General features: G+C 39.6%; 1 protein-coding gene across 2 annotated transcripts in view; it reads right to left on the bottom strand.

The window, feature by feature from the left end:
• Nucleotides 1–8,237: 8,237 nt before the first annotated feature.
• The window catches only part of stxbp1b (syntaxin binding protein 1b), a 36,462-nt gene continuing 21,606 nt past the window's right edge, over nt 8,238–23,093 (bottom strand). Inside the window, exons 12-20 of one of the 2 annotated variants that reach the window (XM_050051362.1) lie at nt 21,360–21,425; nt 20,894–20,974; nt 20,252–20,390; nt 19,877–19,986; nt 18,692–18,793; nt 16,997–17,082; nt 15,949–16,103; nt 15,039–15,171; nt 8,238–9,263 (exon numbers count right to left, since the gene is read on the bottom strand). In XM_050051362.1, coding sequence (XP_049907319.1) covers nt 15,062–15,171; nt 15,949–16,103; nt 16,997–17,082; nt 18,692–18,793; nt 19,877–19,986; nt 20,252–20,390; nt 20,894–20,974; nt 21,360–21,425 — 849 coding nt within the window. In that variant the 3' untranslated portion in view covers nt 8,238–9,263; nt 15,039–15,061. The remainder of the gene's footprint in view (nt 9,264–15,038; nt 15,172–15,948; nt 16,104–16,996; nt 17,083–18,691; nt 18,794–19,876; nt 19,987–20,251; nt 20,391–20,893; nt 20,975–21,359; nt 21,426–23,093) is intronic. The other variant, XM_050051364.1, reaches the window with a different exon arrangement.

The raw sequence follows: 23,093 nt of genomic DNA, 5'->3' as shown, positions 1-23,093 counted from the left end.
ACATCCTTTTTGTAGTTATGTCAAATTATGGGACATACTTACATCCTTTTATGATGTATTTACTTCCCGTATGTAACAAGCACAGTTATATTAACCAAAAACATGATCTTTTTCTAAACCTAACCAAATAGTTTGGGTGCCTAAACCCAACCATATCATTTCAACACAACATGTGCCACTACATAATGTGGTGCTAAGAGGTCATGGTCTTTCATGTATTTCTGTGAGATCATGTGTTTTACTGGTAAGATATTTAGACTTTTTTCAATCAAAGGCAAGTCCAAATTTTATTGAACCTCATTTAAGCCAAATCACACCTACACTAGGTGACCTAATTTTGGTGTTAAAGATGATGCGCCTTATTTCAGATTGTACTGACACTTCTGGAGATGTAAAATGATATCCGTCCTTAGGTACATTCCTTGACTTTTTCTGACAAACACAAGATTAGAAATGTAATAAATAAGACCAAAGAATTTGTTAGGAAGGACATTTTATGCCATGGCCTTGTGTGATAAATGCAAAGTCCAATGAGATATTAGTCTAGTACAACAGCAACTCTGCAGTGTAACCTCTGTTTCTTAACTGTACTCCCACTTACATAAAGCTCATTTGTTAGGGACATACAGTATACAGCAATACATTCGAGAAAACATCCCTCCGTGGTAGGCGGGGGCTGCATTTAGAGAAAAGCACTAAAACTCAAGCATTGTGGAATTCCCTCTGTACACACTTGACAAGATATTCTGGTTATATAAGCTTGTGTTGAATTCCACAATGTGCTACCTCAGCAGAGGTGGACATGTGTTCAGCTGTTCAGCTTTGTCTCTAGAAAATACTGGTTTCCATAGAGTTAAAATGACTCACAACATCTTATACTGCCTCTCTGCTTGTGGCCTTGAGCGGACTACAGCGTTGCATAAATGGAGCGTGTATCAGATAGATAGCACAGCATTATTCCCACAAGATTTCTGAAAAGAAATGCAATGTCTCCCCTGTTGCTACATAATCCTCAGGCAGTACAGTGTTCACTAGGCAGGTAGAATACAGGTTGGTGAGGATTTCTGTTGTTGAGTACTGACTTCTCCCACTGCCCTAGTTCACAGCTTAAACATCCAGACAGCTCGATGCTTTTTTTGTTCTCACTTTTTCATTCACCAAAAAAAAAAAAAAAAAAAATCATGTTGTTCAAAACATCAGTGCAGCTTGAGTGGGAAATGATTCTAAAAATGGCGTTTCCATCACAGCTGAGTTCACACGCTTCAAAGCTCTCACAACTAAAAGAGCCTCATCTGTCCCACGCTTTTAACAGCTTTCATCAGTGTTTGGCAGAGGTTCCCTCCAGTGGCTTTATCAGGAATTACAGCTGTACATTTGACATTATTTTACCAGGTTATTCCCATTAAAACTCAAGGGAGGTCTGGCCATAGTATATCATGGCAAATAAAATTAACAAAATCAAAACTGCTGAGGCAAAAGACTTTAACTTCATTTCCATTGTTGGAACAATAAATACCTAAATAGTGAATTGTGTTTGCCTGAACTAAAAAAGTTCTGGAGAAACCAAGGTAAAATTCTACAACTTCACCGAAGGTTCTCTGGCTTTGTTTCATTGTGCCTGGCATGACTGTTTACCCATACAGAAGTTACAGTTACTGTCTTATTCATATTTTTTAAGTGGATAGTTTCATGATATGTCACTTGATTCTATCTAGATAATCATTATTATTACACAGTATATTGCTTGCTGTTATCAACAATAAAGTGATAGATCAACTGGACGTTAATGCCTTTTGCTTTGACATGACCCCATTTTATTTAGCAGACAATACAAAGTCGGGGTACCTTACTTCTGATGAGGGTCACAGGTCAAGTTTGAGCTTCATCATAAAAACATCATAAAAAAAGAAAAGACTTGTCTCATTCATTCATTCATCTTCTAACCGCTTCATCCTCTTGAGGGTCGCGGGGGGGCTGGAGCCTATCCCAGCTGACATCGGGCGAGAGGCAGGGTACACCCTGGACAGGTCGCCAGACTATCGCAGGGCTGACACATAGAGGCAGACAACCATTCACGCTCACATTCACACCTATGGACAATTTAGAGTTAACAATTAACCTAGTCCCCAATCTGCATGTCTTTGGACAGTGGGAGGAATCCGGAGTGCCCGGAGAAAACCCACGCTGACACGGGGAGAACATGCAAACTCCGCACAGAAGGGCTCCCACACCTGGGATCGAACCGGCAACCCTCTTGCTGTGAGGCGACAGTGCTAACCACCACACCACCGTGCCGCCCAAAAGACTTGTCTCATTTCCAATATTATGCCCACAGTTCATTTAGCAAGATACAACCTTAGAGTCATTTTTCTCAGTTCTACACTGAGCTGAATTAAGGTCTTTTGCCTCTGTAGGGTTGAATATTCATGAGCAGATATATAATCAAATGAAGTTAAGCACAGTTTTAACGTACTAGTATTTCACTTGAACATTTCCATTTTAAACTACAGTACTTAATACTTGTACTTCACCAGAGCAATACTGTACTGCACTTAATGACAGCTGTACTGAATTGATTAATACCCAGCCTGCATGAACCCTGATGGCCTTAAGGGGGCTGGGGGCAAATGAAGAGGGGTATGAAACTAGATTTTCACACAGGCCTCCTCCACAAGACAGGGCTACAAGATATATATATATATTTTTTTTTTTTTAAATCCAGAACCTAGTTAGTTTTTCCTTTGTATTAGTTCTAGTTGGACATCCATTTTGTTTTCCCCTTTTGTGTTAGATGGTTTGGCCAAACCACTATATGTCCCCTCATGGTTCATTTGGTTAGGTAAGTCTGTTCAGTTAAGCTACTGTTATTTTGGGTATAGTTCTGTTTGTTTGACCTTTTTTATAGGCTTAGTTACTAAGTTCTGGGTTCGTATTGTTTTTGGCAGTTTTTGGGTAAATATTTCCAACCAAATCCTGTTTTTCTCATTGCCTCACTGCTTGGTCCCTGACAAGACCCTTGGGGGTGACCCTCTTGTTGTTTCTCAACCACCAGCAGACACGTTACCTTCTGAAACTCTCTCCCCTTGAACTGTTTGACAGTTGGAAAGACTTGGATATGACCTACTTGTGCTGGGTTCTTAGGGTTCTTCATTTTGGCAGTGTACAAGTCAGAAGGTGAAGCAACAGCGAGCTGGTAGGGTATTGTTTCTCTCTGAAGACATTCTATGTTTTTGCCATTGTCGCATACGTCTTCACAAACTGGCATTAACTAACATTACAGGATGTATGGGACGAATGGGTCCAGTGATTACGCTGCCCTTATACCCTAACCCTTGCAGTCTAGGCCTGTGGATGAATGTCTGGCTGATTTTGCATGATCCACAGTCCAGCTCTGCCTGGAATATGCAGGTGTACAGTAGGAAATCCCCTGGGAAACACACAAAAAAAATCAGGGCATGAGGGTGGTATTGACATGGCTGAAAGACTGACTGCTCATAAAATTCCATGTGATCATTTTTTTCACATCGTACGCCCTGGATGAGGAACTGGTGAAAAGAAAGGTTACCATGTTGGAAACAGTAGGAAAAAGCAGGCCAGAGTGTCTGTATAAAGCCAATAACACACCAAATGGATCTTTATTCACAGATTTTTTTTTACATTTATTTTTTTATTTTTTTTTGTCTTGGTATTCAGTTAGTCAACAAAGAGACATAAAGTACCTGACACATAAAGTTTGGTTATGATTTGTATTCCAATCTTTTTCTGGAGGTTGAAGTTGCTCGAGTCAAATTGACCCCAAGGATAAACGATGTTAGTAAATTTGAGAGTAGCACAGGGATGAATCAAATTACTCCAAACTAATTGCTACACAGTGTATTCTGCCACTTGGATCTGTAATCTCATTCTTTGCAATGCCCAAAGTTTGTGACCATATGTGAGAGTTGGAACGTAGCTCAGCTTCCCTTCCCCACAGCCGAGACATCTGGAAAGAGTTTGATGTAGAACTGCTGCCCATTTGCACTGAAATAAGCCAGACCATCTCCATAAGGAGATGGTCTGGGCATCTGATTAGGATGCCATCCTCTGGAGGCTACCCGGGCAAGTCCAACCACAGGGTAGTCCTAGAATACACTGGAGAGATTCCATTTTATGCGAATAAATGAACACCATAGCATAGCATTGCATGATAAGCTGGAGGATGCAGCCAATAAATGGGATGTCTGACCTTCATCACTTTGACTGTTCCACTGGGACTTGGACCTGGATAAGCAGCTGGAAATGGATGGATGGACAGATTATTGCTGTGCAGTGAAATCAGGGCCTCTGGGGCTCTGGCAGAATATACACACTGTGCCTGGTTGGTTATCCAGGCTTGATTAGTATGCAGACAAACACATTGACCTGAATTCTGTATAATGAATAATTTTTCTTTTGGTATATTCTAAATAGTTTTATTAAATTGATTGTATGGTGTAAGCACAGAGGGTGTCTTATTGTGATAGATTGTAAAGCCTGTTCTGGCAAATTTGTGATTTTTGACTGTATAGTAAAACTGACTATACTTTTATGAGTCGAAGAGATTAATATTTTTTTTACACTACTAGAAGTAACCAACTGCAGTATGCTGTATACTCAAACCTTGTATTAATTTTGACCTCAAAGAAGAGAGCAGAGTTTAAAGGTACAGTGTGTAAGACCTAGAGGGAATTAGTGGCAGCTAGCAGTGAGGGTTGCAGATTGCAACCAGGCCAAACTTCTAGCAATTAGAATTCCTGCAGTGTTCATTGTTCAGGAGGTTTTTCCTCCTAAACAGTTATCTACAGAGGTCTCTTCATCTTCAAAACAAACAGGCGATTTAAATTGGTAAAAACGAATAGAGCTGGAACAAATGCACTTGAAGGTCCTTTGCACCCTGACAAAGACCCCACAGTCTGGTTCACACTACACAACATTTTTGTCCATTTTGACAGTCACTATGTCACATAAGATTGTGCCGTGACTTGGCTGACAGACATGACAGACAACACGATTGTCCACACCAATCATCCCATGTCGTCTTTCACGGCGTGTGTGATGTTGTTGGGTTATTCTTGTCCTATTTTCATCATTGTCACTATTGCTTCAGTCACTGTGTCTGTTCATGTGCCAGCCAAAATGTTATCATAGTAACGTAAAAAGTGCCACCAGATGGCAGGAGCTACATTTGAAGTGCAAACATAGCCTACAAGCCACTGAATCCTCCACAACAAGTTCCTGCAAATGTTTCACAATAAAAGCCTTTTTAGAAAATGAAGGGATTCTCTCAACCAAAGTTATAATGGGCTTTTAATTTGAAACAGATAGAGGAAGTGTTGAATTTGAAATGATGGTGCAATGCATTAACTTTATCAAGGCAAATGGGAGCGGATAAAAAGTAAAAATATGAAAATACAGAGGGATTAATAAATAACGGACCGTCTATAATGTAGTCTGTTGCAAATGAAGCTGGTAGCCTCTGCAGTTGTGGTGAGTAAAAGCCCCACCACTATTTTTTTTTAATTTTTTATTACTTTATATCCTCCATTATGAAGAAGTAACATTCTTTGCTAGCTTCATGCTAATGGCAGTACTCACCGGGTTGAAAAAGTGCTTCTGCTGTTTCACACCATCATTTTCCCTTTTTACTCTGTGTGGTAACATCCCTAAAGGAAATATCATAAACCCTGGGGTGTTGTTGTCACACAGTTGTCTACAGCAGCAGATCGTTCTGAGTGTCTATTAGTCAAAGTGACAGCTGTGACGGGAGCAGTCGTGAATGACAAAAAAAAAAAATCAAACATGCTATAGACTTTCTGTTGGAACGTTGTGAGGTGTCCCAGACGTGGCGTCGGTTGTCGTCTGCTATGACAGCGATGGATTATCGCGTACAACACTTGCTGTCATTCACGATCGGAGCCGACACCGTATGGTGCTGCGTCAGGCTATAGGCTATATAATCAGGCTGATGTCATGTGGTGTGTACCTGGCATATGGTTTTCATCAGGGTACAAAGGATGGACAAGAGTCAAGTGGCTTACAGTGTCATGCAAATGTTTAGGCACCCCTGGTCAAAATTTGGTTTACTGTGAATAACTAAGCAAGCAAACGATAACCTGATTTCCAAAAGGCATAAAGTTGAAGATGACACATTTCTTCAATATTTAAAGATTAAGATTACTTTTTAATTTCAATCTTTTACAGTTTCAAAATAACAAGCAACACTTTAGGCACCCTGCATGGTAAGTACTTGGCCAGTATCACAGCTTCTGAATGAATGAATACATTAATTAATTTATTTCGAACCAAAAATTAAAAAAAAAAAACAGAATAAAAAACAAACAAGACAAAGATAACAGTATCTGAAAAGGAGTGGGTAGGAGTAAAACTTAGATGTCCCTACCCCTTTCTTACATTTCTTCTTTTAACTCATATATTATTTAAACAAATTTCCAAGTGTATTTACAACTAATTTACAACCCAGTCTATTTACCACCCAATCAAATAAGTAATTAACACAGTTTATTTACAGTCCAAGTACCAGTGTTACAAAATAAATATGCACTCCCCTAACACAACCTTTCCTTATCTATATATCTGCCAAAAATATCTTCTTGTATATTTTTTGAATTGATTTATATTTGAGCTTTGTTTCAGCAGCCCATTCCATAAGTCCATCCCACACACTGAAATACACAAACTCTTCTTAGTTGTACGAAAAATTTTTTTAATTCAATTCTCTTCTTAGATTATAACCCCCCTGCCTTTCACAAAACATTTTTTGAATGTTACCCGGAAGTAGATTATTTCTTGCTTTTAACATGATTATTGCAGTTTTGAATTTGACCAGATCTAAAAACTTAAATGCGTGTGATTTTAAAAACAGTGTGTTCATGTGTTCCCTGTACCCCACATTGTGTACTGTACTGATTGCTCTCTTTTGAACGATGTGTAATGGTTGGAAGTTGCTTATGTAAGTGTTGCCCCAAACTTCTACACAGAAAGTCCAGTATTTGTTTTGTTTTTTCTCCCAGAACTGCAATGCTCTTTGCCAGCTGTGTTCTAACATAATTGATTTGAAGTTTCCAGCAAATTTTGTCATCTAAAATCACACTCAGAAGTTTCATAGACTCTTTCGACATTAACATAATCAATTGTCATCTGTTCTTCTGTCTGTATCCAGCTAAGAGTCTTTCAATTCTTGTTTGTGGGATTTTCACCCATTCTTCCTGCAAAAAGCTTCTAGCTCTGGAAGATTCTTGGGGTGTCTTGCATGCACTGCTCTTTTGAGGTCTATCTAAAACACTTAACAATCTTCTTATAGCCTTCTCCTGCTTTGTGGGCATCAGTTATTCTAGTTTTCATAGTGCTCGTCAGCTCTTTAGAGGAGCCCAAGGCTGCTGATTGTTGGGACAAGGTTTCAGGAGTCAGAATATTTATAAAGCTTGGAAATTTGCATCACCTGGCCTTTCCTAATGATAACTGTGAACAAGCCATAGCCCTAACAAGCTAGTGATGGTCTGAGTCCCTGGTAAAAGTTGTCTGAGAGCTCAAATGTCTTGGGGTGCCCAAACTTTTTCATGGTGCTCCTTTCCTTTTTTTCCACTCTAAAATTGTACAAAACAAAATAATACACTAATCTTGCTTGAAATGTTGACAAGAATGTTTGATCTTTAACTTCCAGTCATTTAACTATTCACAGTAAAATACATTTTGGCCAGGGGTGGCCAGATGTTTGCATGCCACTGTAGTTTGACTGTTGTCCAATAAAGCAGTTTCACGTTACAAATATGTGTTTTTCTGATGCTGTTTGGCATGTCAGAGATGGGCAGCTAACCTTAAGCCTGCTAATCTGTGCTCATATTCTCTCTCTAATAATTTAAGATCCAGCATTCAGGAGTTTTTCCCCGGAGCTAAATAATCTGCAGAGGTCTCCTCCTCTCCAAAACAAACATACGCAGTGATTTAAACCAGTAAAAACACCAAATAAGGCCATTACATATTTTTAAAAATGGTGTTTTTTGACACTCTCATCACAGAGGGGCTGCTAACTATGGGGGCTAAAGCAAAAAATGCAAATAGCCGTATCTAAAGCCAGTGTTTGGTTGTCTGTTCAGGGCTACTGTAGAAAGATGGCAGTGCAACATGCAATCTCTCTCGATGAGGACCTGCTCCCTATGTAGATGTAAACAGCTCATTCTAAGGTAACAAAAACATGACGATTCTTAATCTGAGTTTAATGGAAGCCACTTTATTAGCTTAACACACATCCTGCAGCAAGTGTCATTCATGGATGTGGACATACAAGCACATACTTGTCATAATACTGATATCTCTCTTTATACACAGTGGAGTAGTTACAGACAATCACTGCACAACAATAACCAATGACAACATTATGGTCAACCACAGAGAACCAAAAGGGAAGTCTCTACAGGAGAGAAAAGCATTGCCATAAACACTGCTGTGTACTGAGACAATGCACGAGAGACAATTCAACTATGCTGTATATTTTACTTTTCAAATGCTTGATCTACAGCTAAATATGCCATCAGAGTGGCTTTACGTTGGCATTTCCAAGGCCAGACACATCACTGATGATTTGTACAGTATGGCATGGTTGCTACTGTTAGGAAAGCACTAATTAAAAACTGACCGAAAAATAAAAGAAAAAGAGGGTTATGTATTGGTAGGGATACAAAGCAGGAAGTATATAAGTCTGTATGTATGTATTGACAGGATAAAAAAATGAGTACACCGATAGCCCACGGGTCTTCAATGAGAAGGACCATTTTGCTCTGTTGTAAGTGCAAATCAAGTGGAGTAGTTGTTCCAGTATACTCTCTATAACCAGTTTTCAATAATAGCCTATGATCCCTGAATTTCATCCAATCATCTAAACTAATTTACAAACATTACCTTTCCAAAGGAATAAATGGCCCACAGTATACAGTAAACATTCAACACAAATCCAATCTCGTCCAATAAACTTTGATCAACATCAATACACACACAAAAAAAATGTAAAACACAGTTTGGTTTATGAGTTAACAGCAACTGAGTCGTACAACATCAAGCATATATTTGATGTTTCATGCCAGGGGGAGGAGAGGAGAAGTCAGAGTTTGTTGTTACTGCTGAGGGCTGAAGAGGGAGCACTCCAGGAACTTCTTAACTACGCTGATCTTCTTTCTCCAAGTCTTTGAGGGTTTTTAGAAGGCGAGAAGGAGTGAAGATTTCAGTTGATCCTGAAAGACACAAGTCGATGCATGATCACTTTTCAGTATAATGACATAAGGGAAGTACAATAAGTCTATGAAAATAACCTGTGATATTTAAATGTTTTACTGACAATGGTTAGTTGATCAGCTTAGATCAACTGAATAGCCACGATCTTGTGTTGTTTCTCCATTCTGAAAATTAAAAAGTAATTCCAATTTATTTCAGTTTGGGTCTGAATTTTTATGGGTTTGGTCATCATCCTGCAGGCTGTTCTCACAAACTGGTCTTTTGTTTTCCTAAGAAAAGTAATGCAACTAAGTTCGTACATATCGTACGTATTTTGACAGGCTGTGATCACATGAACAATGGACTGACCGAGTAAACAAGAAACCAGTCCTGAGAGATCTTGTAAGGAGGCAGGTAGGGGAGGTGTATGGGACTTTCCCCTAGAGTCACATGTTCGAAACCATGTGAACTTTGGCTGAATTTAGAGTCATTTTAAGCCACGACCTCACCATGTTTCTTTTCCTAAACCTACCTACAGTTACTTGCCTAAACCTAACCTCAGTAACATTATATTAATTATGTAGTTGTACATTAAGGATGTAATGCTGTGGGGCACTAATTCATGGGATATCCACGCACTGTTGTGCATGCATAGGATATCATACAAAGTGTTCTATGAGAATACAATGCAATCTGTCAGTAATAATAGATTGTAGCAACCAAGTTAATTGCTGAGAACAATTCTGGGAACTCTGAGTTCTCGCAGAAGTCAGACTGGGAAAGACACATGAGCAGTCAGACGGTCAGACAGGTTTTAACCAGCCCAGTATCTCTAGGAATTACATCCATACTGGACAGTTCCATACCTCATGATTTAAATCCAGTGACAACGCCATTGCAGGAAGTAGAGAGCCCTACTGTATGTAGCGAGAGTAAAATTAAGGGTGTGGAGGTGAGGGACTAGAGTTTGTGTCCAATCACAGACTTGAAATTCAATACCCAACACACCTAAAGTCCACTCCCTCAGGTGTTTTCATTTACGCTGCCTGATAAGACCTTTTCTTAGAACTGTGTGGACATGCACAAACTGGGCTCGATTGACATGTCCTTGACTTAGTTTTGTTGGACTCGTTAGGGTGGGACACTTTAACCAGTTGTCATTGTTACTGCTCCATAAATTTTGTGGCATCACATAACTAATGGCACGGTCACACATGAGCGAATGTAGGCAAGTGACCATCACCTGTCGAGGCAATATTTGTGCTGAATGTGGGCCGTGCAGTTGACATTAATAGTGGTTGTAATTGTTACCTAGCATGTTATCTAGCTTGCTAACTAACATATGAATGTTAGCTAGCTTGCTAATCAATACCATGAAAAATATGATGGTATTGGTACACTAGAACTTTAAAAACATTGGCAAAAAATGCTCTGGGGTTTTTCGGAGGGGTGCAGTATCAAAGTTCTTGACATTATCCCAGATTAAATGGCAAAAGAATCCAAATGGTCAGTTTTAATCATCCATTTAATTGTACCATGGATGTTTTAAGAGAGCGAGATATCATATTGCAAAATGCCACCCCTTTCATTCTAACGAAAGATGCTCAACAGGCAAATAAACTGAAAAGCTTGTGAGCATTACATGTGTAGGGCGCCCATGTAGCATAAGCATGAAAGAATTGTTTCTGGGGGCTCGCAGTTTATAAATTGACTTCCTGCTTCAACTCTGACATTATGTTTACCATACTTGTGCACACAGATTTCCTGTGCAGTGAAGGATTATTGGTGACATTTCAGGTGCACTCACTTTTAGTTGAATCATCGGGATGATCATCCGGATAAACAGTTGGCTTGTTAACAACCTGTCACGTTTCTTGCTTAAATGGATTTTGCTGCATTGATATCACTGTATCCCTTGATCTCAGCAATTAATTTGGTGTGTACAATGTTACCACAACTAATCGGAATGATTATCGAACAATGAAATAGAACTGATAAACTGGAATGATCCTTTCAGTACAGCAGGTTGTTCGTCTAAAATGGTTCCAAACATAAATATGCTACTGTGGAAATGGCTCATCTTATATGTCAGTTTTGAAATTTAGAAATCTAAAGACCATATAAATTTTTTTCATTACAACTAATGAGCCTGAAACTACTTTAGCAGAGCAACTACAGCAGATCCATTACTTGCAAAATTTAGCCTTTGGCTCTCAGAGTTCTTTTGTGTTGTTGTGGTGGTTCTTTTTTGGTCTTTGAAACTGATTGAAAGATAACTATACTATCACTCAGGACAGTGCAGTTTAAATGAAGGCTGGAGTAGCTGGTGGAGTCCACCGGCCACATTATTAGCTGTGCTTAGTTCAAAGCAAGCTGATGAAAGGTCTAACAACTGACTGCTTGCCACATATTTACTCTCACACTCAGGCTTTGCATCTGCACTTACAATCAAATCCCCACTACCTCTCCAGCCACCAACACATTTATTATCTTCTATAAAAGTGGTTACCATTGATTTATGTAATTATTACCCTGCCAAGGAGGTTATATGATCCACTTTCTTTGCCTGTTTATCAGATTTGACCAAATATATAAAACTAAGAAACAAAATTAAATGAATTTGGTGGAGGCCTTCATGAAAGAAACAAGTAGTTTTTGTTGCTACTTGATGGATATGTGCCGTATTGAGTGTGTAATTCTTAAAATGGAAGGCGCAGAAGCAAAACTTTCTGGATTCCTTCAGTGTGGCATGAAAATGCGACAATCGCAGGTTTTACCTCTTTTATTGAGCAAAAGTGGAAGGGTCTTACGCATGTTCTCATCTAGTTTGACAATTTCTATGGTATTGCTCTGTGATGCTGACCAATAGGAACACAGAGTGCTCTTCAACTGTCAACATGGAGAGGAGAAAGAGCAACTATGTTTTATTTAATTTCAGTGAACCTGTAACCATTTCACACACACAAGATTTTCCTAAACTGGCATGGCATTCAGACACAAAGTTATAGTCACATTTCTTCCTATAAGGACATTGCTGTACAAAGAAGACAAACACTGGGTTGGAAATGTGAATTGCACTACTAGATATAAAACAAGAAGACAAAGAACAGTGGCAGTGCAGGGAAACAAATCACAATGATGGCCCCACAGGGAATAAAAAGGGAGGTGAGGTAAAGACAACAGCACAGGATAGACAGAAAGATACATGAAGAGAAACGTAATTGGCTGTGTTTTATCTATTTGCAACATGTCTGTCTAAATGCTGTACATGTATTGTCAGCTTGGGTGAAGATATTTTCTTAATTTGCTTGTGTTTTGTCAATTAGTTTAACTTAATTTGCAACACGTTGAGCTCTCTGGGCCAACACACATTTACCCTCAAGCGTCTCATTCCATAACTGTTTTTGTGTTAAACTCTCTGATGCATTCAATTTACTTGTGAATGTTTAGAAATACCTATTGACGTGAAATTAATACTTAATGCAATTCAATTGTTAAGGTAGATACAGCAAAACTACTTTTTCTCGTTTTGCTATAAGACGTTTCTGTTGCATATGGAACATTCTTCCCACTAATACCCACTGTACATTAATTAAGTACAGACAGAAAATATCTGCCACCACACTGAGTACAAATGAGATGCAAATGTGTTTGAAGTATGAAATGTTTACTATGACTAAAAGTAATGGTGTTAGGTATTTAAAATACAAAATATGAGTACCTGTATTGCATTACAGTTACAGTAAATTGATGGTATTCTGAATACAGTTACTGGGTCTCATTCATGAAATGGAGCAGAACAAATTTGTGTGTAAACTGTTCACAGAAGGAAATTTACGTGTATTTCGACATTCATCAATATGTTTTTGACTGCTTGTAGTGATTGTGTAAATAAGGAATGCACATAAATATTGCTTTACATTATTAGATATTTCAATTTAAATCGTATTGTGCCCGGTGTGTCCACAACACACAGATGCCTTTGAAACACATAAGTTAAACATTACCAAAAAAAAGAAATGTAACAAATTTAGATGAATTAGTTGGCAATTAGCAGATTTAAGCTTCAGATTAAGTTTCTTAAAAATGTCAATGGGTTATTTAAATCGACTTAATACATGTGTTTTCTACATTTCTGGCATCTTGTTCTCACTTGAATCAGGAGAGAAAACTCAAAACAAATTTATCTTCTGTTTGAGTGGCAAGACTGTGAGACCCACGTTACTGACCTAACACTAAGCTATCAGTGATGGCTGTCAGAATGTATGGAGATTTTACACCTAATATAACACGTACATCATCGAACCCTCTGAGTTTACTGTTGACTGCTCCAGTGGAGGCATGTCGCTGTCTCCCCTGAGGGGTCTCTCCGATGATGCAAGCAATGCGTTCACCTGCAGCTGTGACTGGGAAGAACCTCCTGTAGCTGTTTGTTTGTTTTTTGGGCGTGTGCTTGTGCGTTTTTTATCAGTATTATATCTAACCATTTTCGTTTAACTTCTTGGATGGTTCTTTCAACAGAGGACACAGTGTTAACGGCACCTGACACCTCCTTCCAGGCCTTTGATTAACCTGTCCCTGTCACACCACTACTTACAGAAGAAAATAAAATGTTTTTCTCAACCCTACTTCATCTAAAATAACTTCAGTCTCAGCATCTGAGAAGCTTTTCCTGCTTTCACCTCATGTTTGCAGGTCGACAGGATGCACCTATCCATAGTAATCATCACCTCCTTATATGGTGGTCACTGGCTATTCATGGGCAGAGATGTATGCTACTTGCTAACTAATGGGAGCGTGCCGTCAGTTTACAATTTACAGTTGATTGGCATTCATGAATATACACACGTGTCTATGATCAAATTTGAGTTTTCCACAAAACTGCACTCTCTACTGACTCCGCTCTGTGCTGGAGGTCTCAGGTTTCTTTGCCAGTGTTGTGTTGAAATCTTTTTCGGCCAATTGATGTCTAATATCCCATATTAAACGGCAATTTGTATTGGCAATGCACCTAATCTAGTTTGGCTGTACATTTGAAACTCAGATATCAGGGGAGTGCACAGACATTGCTCCCTTCAGAAGAGGAATGTGAAAACTCCTCTCTAGTATAGAGCGAATAACCATGACGTTTCACTTACAACAACAATCACTTCCAGGTAGACAACTGGCAATTGATAACAGTGGTGAAGATATTTAAAACAGCCAAACATGTTTTTTACTGTTATCATTTTCAGCCACAACTGTAATGTTTAAAGATATATACTGTGGTCTGACATATCTGATGTTTGTGTATTTTATGTACTTTGTTGCTTTACTATTATCTTTGGTTAACCAAATCTACTGGCATGGAAGATAAGCAATGCACTGCTGCGCACGGGACCACAGCAAATGTATTTAGCCACCTAAAAAGTCAACATCAGTGTAAGTGTATACAATATTTTTCATATTTTTGCAGCTGTACCCGTCACATTAACCAATCAAGGCAGCGCTAGACCAGCAACTCAGTGTTCTGCCAAGTGAAATTACTTTTTTTGTCAATGGAGTCTGATGGCTTTGAGATAGCGGCTTCACTTCCTCATCATAGCGTACACATAAACTGATACTGATGCTGACATTTTCCTTTATGATATAGATATGAAACACAAGGACCAACACCAGTTACTTCACGAACAACAAGGCAGCATTTGAATGTCAGTGAAAGTCCTTCACAACACATGCTGCACACACACTGGGTGGGTAGACTGACGTGGGGGAACACAGGGATTCACAAATCACATCATGACTTGTGTATTTACTTCAAAATCTGTGGAATGTATGTTCATTCTGCAGGCGTCTCCTCTGTGCCCTCTGGAGGGACGTTGGGGTCCAGGAAGTCTGGGTGCTGTAGTTCCTTTAAGTACTTAGGGGGTGTGAGAACGTGGGTGGAACCTATGAGGGACAAAAGCCTGAAATCTCAGCTAGGAACGAATCCTGAATCCTTGTTTATTATGTAAGATACACATTAGACTGGTCATGACACAAACAAAGAGAATTCAAAGAGGTCTTTAAAGTTATAAGTTGCTAAATACTGCTACATAAGACTGTACTGAGGGCTCAATGTGACTAAAGGCCAAATGAAATCTGAACTGGTGATGATTTTGCAGATTCACATGTTCTTTCCTCTTTCCTGTACCTGACACTGCATCCATTCCCTGAGAGTCATTACAACATATCCGCTTTCACAGAGAATGTGACTAATGCCATTACGCAGAAGTCAAGCTCTGCTGAATCAGCTACACAGGGAACACAAATATAACATTTCAGAACAGAAACATCAGCAAGATCCAAAGACTCAGAGGGATTTATCCAGGAGGATTACCAAGTCAAGCCAATCAACCTACCATAAGAAGAATGTAATGAATTCTTCATAACAGAGAAATATTGATGTAAAAAAACAAAAAGGATTAGCCTTTAAATAAAAACTAGATGTTGATACTTCACTAGCTGAAACCCTTCTTCAGGATTCATACTAATGATGCATTTGAACTGTATTCCATCTAATTATGTAATGGCTGAATGTTAATATTAAGTTAAGACACCTCAAAGGGAATAACATTCTGGATCAAACACCATGTACTGTATGTGTTGTTTTACTGAAAATGATGAAATATTAATTTAGTTCTGCTCTCCTGTAAAGCTGGGGGTCTTTGTGTCCAGTGAACTCACCAATCAGGGCCTCCCACTTGCCATTGGCCTGGGTGACTTCATACACGCAGCGCATCTCGCTGTACGTCAACCCTCCAATTATAAAGACAATGATCCTGGGCCCCGTCTTCATCTCAGTTGGGCCCCTGTTCTTGTGCCAGTTACCATAGCGAGCACTGGGACAGGTGAAACAAGGACATAAATAAACATTTACTGCAAAACATTGAAAGGTCAACACATTTTTACTCTGACCTTGTCACATATTCACGTTTGGTCATGGACTTTCCATGTTTAGGTACAATGTGCAAGGTACCCTGGGTGCTTTGGCTGCTGACGTTCTGGGACGCGGTGTCAAGTTCTGCCTGTTACATGCATTGTCTTTTTTCAAAATACACTTACATTTTCACAGGAAATGTACAGTTTGCATACAATATCTTTCAAAATAAACACACTATGACAATACAACACTGCTGATTGACATTTTTTTTCCTTCAACAACAAACGCACATGGTTATGTTCTGCCCACACACGCACATTGTTGGGTTTAGGCAACAAAAAAACGTGGTTGTGTTTAGGAAAAAAGAACAGGGTTTGGCTTTACAATCGTACGGGAAGCAAACACCAGCCTCCCGGGTGAAAGTCAGTGGTTGTTGGACCCATCTACAACCCCTCCCGCTGGCCCTACTCTGACTTTTGCCACCGTAACTTTTGTTCTTGTCCTGCCACATTTCCCCCTGACACAGCTGGGTGCTGTTAATCTATTCCGGAAAACAGCCGCATATCAAGCTGACGTTAAAGGACTGCTTTCTTCGTCTGTGTCTGATGCAGGATTTCGATGACTTCAGAGTGAGATGGGTTGGAAAGGTCATTAATTTTTTCCAGAAAAGTTTTTTCTCCTCAATCAAAGTCAATGTTGCAAGACTCTTGTGTAGAAAAAAAAAAAAAAAAAAAAAAAATAGATATTACAATTCAAAATAGTAACAATACTTACGGTAAATCTTAATGTAGTCATGTATTGGAGTGTGGTGTAACCTGACGTGTAGGCATAATGAATTAAAAGATAACACACCTCGACGGAGCGCTGGCTTTGGCAGATGCTTGTCTCTGGGAAATGTATGGATACTGCTTAGGGTCAAGTTTGTCCTCAATGGCGTCCTGTGGAAACACATTTAAGTTACTACAGTTTGCACCAAAAACAGCCATGATCAAGTTCTCACCCAAAATACTATCTAAAGCCTCTTCCAGATAGGATTAACATTACAGGGGGAGATGGGGAATAAAATATTCACTATGCTCCTCAGTAATTCAACCATCAGAAAATTTCAACACGTGGTCTGTATCAGACATTTCACAAGACCACCAGTAGCTGTAGCTGACATCAGAACAACCCATGAGTCCCTGCTCTCCCTATGACTTTCATTTTTTTTCACTGTTGTTTTTCCTAAGCGATCTACTCTAAAATACAAGGATGTTGTCAATTTAAATTTCAAGAGGACCAGCAAGTTTGCCAAAAAACAGTAGGTAATAGCATCTATAATTACTATTGAGGTTGAGCTGGAAAATTATCCACATACACACTATGGATGGGATTAACATCACTGACCAGCACAGGTAATTTTGAAAAAAACAACAACCCACCTCTCCTGAGGACATAAATGCAGTCCAGCTGGGGCAAGCCTCATGTTAGGGAAGTTTGTGAAGTCAAACTGCCACCAATATCCGACTTGACAAAAATTTTGTGATTTTTTTTTTCTTTAAATAAATAAGCAAAGCATAATAAGGTATATCAAGGAGATTATGCTTCCTTCAAGAAAACAGGTTGTCTTATTTGACACATTACCTTATCCCTAATTGAAGATTTTATTACTTGGTTTGAAGGAAAAGTTCCGATCTTCTGAAGTGGGGTTGTATGAGGTACTTATCCACAGTCGGTTTAATACGTACAGTACACCACAGAAGCTCAGCAATGTACTGCTATGGATGCAGGTCAACAGCCAAAAGTATTTAAGCCACTTACAAAAAGAACCACCAAAAGAATTCTATATCAGTTTAAGTGTATGCTATATTGACAGTATTTTCACCACTCTACCTTTCTGTCAGGCAGCAGATTCTGCCAGGGAAGCCATTAATGGCTGCAGTTCCCCATCTATGCTCTCATCAAGGCCGCCAGACTCCATTACCAAAACCAGTAATTTCAGCTTTCGAAACACAGGGAGCTGCTGGTCTACCGCTGCCTTGATCAGTTAGTTTGTGTTATTGTGTGACTGGTGAATCCGAACAAATCCTTTTAAAAATCAAAGTCACATAATAACACAAACAAACTAACTGATCGAGGCAGTGGTAGACCAGCAGTTCCCATGTCCAGCAATGTAATAGTACTGTTTTTCTCAGTGGAGTCTGGCTTTGAAGAGAGTGATTTAACAGCTTTCGGTTCCTGTCAGAAATAGCTGTTTGACAGCGAGGTAAAGCTGTGATAATATTTTCAATGTTGTGTAAACATAAACTGATATTAGTTTTTCAGGCAGAATTTTTTTAGGTGGCTAAAATATGTTTTGCTGCTGCCCCCGTGCACAGCAGTACATTGCTTAGTTTCGGTGGTGATACTCCTGCCTGCCCCTCCAAATTGGGAGTGTACCAACTGATATCTACTGTATGTAATACACGGATCAAGGATAAATAAAAAGAGAAAATGTCCAGTATCACTAATCCCAGATATAAGGTGTGTAATTGCATAATGTATGTGTGGTAGTAACATGAGAAGTACCTCTATAAGATCCTTTATGAGCGGAGTCCACCTGGAGAGCTGGTAGGTCTGCTCACTGATTCTTTCCTTACGATCGGGCTTCTTGGTTTTCTTTGCAGTGCCCTGTGAAGACACAATGCTGATCACTCATGGGCTGTCACAATTCACCCATCAACAACTCGAGTCAATGAGACAGTTTAAGTGTCTTTCTCAAAACCAAATGCCAAATGTCAGTCTTGAGTTATTTAGGCTCATTTTCAAGATAAGGTTATCTTCTGCCTTCTGTTTAAAGGTGGTGAATTTAAAACTTACAGCAACTTAATGCGATACAGTCTCTGGCTTTTGTTTGATATCAAGTGTAGGCAAAAAACATTGTTGCACATTTCAAATCTGCAGTTAGCGTAGTTAGCTCGGAGTGCTGACTTGTCTTGTTTACTATATTACATGTCACCCAGTTTGAACTTTCAAACTATATATGAAAAAAAAGGAACAAATAGTCGCATAATCATATTGAACAGCCAAATCTGATTCCACTGACTTTGGTTACAGCCCTACACTGGTGCACTGGGTGACGGGTTTCTTATTAACATAAACACACAAACTCTAGTTTATTTTGACTCAATTACACATAGACCGTTCTGCTGCCCCAAATACTGTAATTTCTAGAGCATCAACTTTAGATTAATCTGCTGCTGAAAATAGTCCCAAACAAATGCGTTATTTCCACCTGTTTGAGCAACATTTCCTTAAAAAGTACAGAATCCAGCTGTTTTAGGAAACTACTGTGGCCTTGTCAGCTGTTCTAAAAAGATTTATGTCTTCAGTAGAAACCAATGGGCTTGAGCCTGAATTGCACAGAGTAGGGAAGTCAGAAAGTTTGAAGAGACGGATTAACACATTGTTGGTTTGGGTTTTTTTCATGGGATTTTTTTGTCAGTGAGAAAAATACCGAATAACACCTTCGCTATTTTTTACAGTATGGACAAATGATTCTGAAAATCTGCATCCTCTGTAATATAGAGATAATGAATGAACAGTAATTATCATGCTTGCATGCAGGGTCTCATATTGTTAGAGGTAACCCAAACCCTCACACAATACTGCGTGGCTACGCGTTACAGTCAGTGTTTCATGACACCTTCGGGTTCACCTTCAACCCTCATGATTCATGATAAGACACTGAGGTCCTGGGGCAGGACAGCTCACCTCTGAGACAATGGGGATGCCCATGTGGGCCATGTTGGAAATGATGTCACTGTCTTCTGGTGGGATGTTGGCATGCTGAAGGAGCTTACACAGGTTCTCCTCAGTCACACCTGACACACACATACAGACACATGCAAAATAGATTTTCAGTCCATACACACATGCACATTTACAAACGTGGTAAAATGCATGCAAACACAAGGAAAACTGAGAATGGATTAGCACCAAAGAAACAAAAGAACAAAATATGAATGCATGATTCCAACAAAAGGCTCTGGGTGTGCCTTTCTGCTTTAAACATCATCACACAGTCATTCCCCTCCCTCTAAATGAGTTGAAATGAAAACATCAGGAACAGGACAGTGGATATCTGACCATTCTTCAGGAAGATGTAGAGCAGGATAATGCGGATCTTGTCGGACACACTGACGTTGGCATCCAGTAGAATGGGTACAATGAGCCTCATGGGATCCTTGATCTTCTCTCCCTCTGCATCTACACCCATCGCTAGATCCTGTAAAACAACAGAAGAGGGCAGAGTTTAACATGAGTTCCACATAAATTCCAATTTAACATGTAAGTGGCTGCAAATGCATTTCCACTAAAACACTAAAATTTAAATCATATCAGCACAAACAGCCTATGCCTAGGCACACGCGTGCCTTTTATTTTTACTACAGTCATTAACATTTCTTTTAATTATTATTATTCATAAAAATAATTGAATCTATTCATCCATTTGTTTTTACTTTATTGCATCTGCAGTGGACGGGGCTTGAGTGGGAGGCAACAGGGGGAAATACCAAAATATGGAGGAATGATCACTTCTATCTGCATTGTATTTGTATGTTTCTCTATACCTAATGTTCACTCCAAAAGATAATAATGGAAGACAGCTAATAAGCACAATCAGTTGTACATAAATGTTGCTTTAAGTTGCTTATGTTTAATGTCACATTAAGGTAAGTTTCCCTCACTTTCCACGTTTTTACACAGTCTAACAACAGAGTGATTTACCTGTTCTACACGACAGAGTTTGTCCACAGTGCCCTGGTAGCGGTTCATACAGTCTTCAGCCAGGTGGAGATGGGTTGAATACTGAATAAGTCAGAGATGCTGTTTGTGAGTGTGACACACAGAGTGCAATCTGCTGCAAACAATGCTAAAAGTTCTTCCAGGGTTCTTATAAAAGCAGGAAATCTGCTAAATAAAGTTAAGAGCCTCCAGGTCCTGTATATAAAAATGTTTATCTAAACCTCGGCTCAAATAATTATCATCTGCTAATCATCACTTAATAGACAGCATCATATTCTTTTGTTGCTCAGTGATCAGTTTTACAGGTACATTATCTAGGTGTCTCTATGTACACGAGTGCACAAATGTACCTATAGGAATGCTCACAGTGCTTTGGATTAAAAACACTCTACTACACACAGTAACAGGCTGTAACTGTATAGATGTAGAGTAACAGTTAAGCTCCTACCTTGCTGAGCTCCTTCTGATACTGAGGCATCTTCTTCAGCATCTGAGATAGTTCCTTCATGGTGGTCTGAAACACGCAGATGAGTGATGTACTTCAGTGGTGTTTTGAGTGATGAATCACACAGTTATTATGCCTCTTTACCTTAATATAATAAATTCAGTGGAGGTGGTGTACATAATGCATTTACTCTTTAAATAATAAAATAATAAAATAAATAATTAATGAATTATAATGTTTTACAATAAATGTTTTACTTTTTCTTGACTAGGTATCTTCACCCACAATTTTACTTGGTATTTTTCCAAACCTGATGCCATTTCCCCATTTTTTGTGTCTAAGTGACCACTGGTTACAACAGCTTTTGAGACTGGTCCAGTGTTGCAGCAGGAAGCAGTGGAACAGGCTGCAACAGCGCACCATCCATTCACAGTATGTCCATTAGATGTGCTTTGCCACTAACAAGCTCAGATAGTTATTTTAAGTGTCCGACAACATTACAGGAAGGATCCCTACAGAGACAGATGTATTTGTTGAAGAATAAGATGCATTCCCTGTAACCAAAAACAGCCAAAATTGCTATTGGCCCACCCACCAGAATCGATTTAAATAAACAGTAATTTAAGTGTGTATAGAGCACGCATTTTTTCACATCTAACTGGGTGAATTAAAGGTTTATTTGAACCAAACCAGAGATGGTGATTGTTGGTATAGTGGAAAGACAAACTGAGACAGCTTTTGTGAGTTTTATTTTGTGTCCGTTGACAAGTGTGTTTTACCATGATAAAATTACAGTTTCTTTAAATGGAGTCTGGTGAGTTTAGTGATAGAAATTTCTCAGCTGTTTCTGGTTAAAAAAAAGGATCTTACCCTTCAACAAACAGGTCTGTCTTTATAGGGATCCTTTCTTTAATGTTTTCAGACACTTCCAAAAATAATCTGAGCCTGTCAGTGGCAAAACAAGTACTTTCAGTGGATGTAAATTGTCACAAATGCCTATAAATGTCAAATTGCAGACTGTTTCACAGCTGCCGGCTGAAGCACTCTCAATATCAAACCAATTAAAAAAAACGTTGACTCTAGTTTTGCAGACCGGGCGAGGCGGGGGCGCAGCGCACCTGCGCTTCGCAAACTGGGTGTGGCCAGGCGGATTTTGGAAGTTTGGCACACCGTGCGCACTGGCGCAGCTACTCCTCTTTCCCACCTCCGTCCCTCCTACTTGCGCAAGTCGGAAAGAGGGAGGGGAGAAGGCGTGGAATGGGTTTTACACACATCACACCAATGAAATGAGCCCTTCTCCTTGCCCTTAAATGCGCCGTGCTAAGGCGTAATGAGAGTTTACTCAATTCGCCATGGCAGAAGAGAGCAGCAGCGTCAGACGGCCAAACTTCTCCCAGGAGGAAACTGATGTTTTGGTCCGGGAGGTCCAAGCTCGCAGTGTCCGAATGTACGGAACTGCGAGCAGACCTCCACGGGCTGATGATGCAAAGGTCTGTCCGCCGGTCAGCCAAACTTCGGCTTACACCGGCTGCGCTCCCCCTGCGTTGACAGTAGACCTGGTTTCAGCTGGCGAGCTTTTAGCGCACCTTCAACGAAGCTTTTTGGCACGAAACTGTCACTGCGCCAAGCTGGATCTGTCGACACCTCCCCCTGCTGCGCTGCCACACCCATCTCAGTGCACCTCGGTCTGCCAAACTACCAAACTGAGCGCGCCTTGGGTTGCGCTGCTCGAAACTA

This window comes from Epinephelus moara, chromosome 8 (assembly GCF_006386435.1).
Source record: "Epinephelus moara isolate mb chromosome 8, YSFRI_EMoa_1.0, whole genome shotgun sequence".
NCBI classification, from domain to species: Eukaryota; Metazoa; Chordata; class Actinopteri; order Perciformes; family Serranidae; genus Epinephelus; species Epinephelus moara.
Note: the sequence above shows the minus strand (reverse complement) of the source record. Positions and strands in the feature narration are given on the sequence as shown.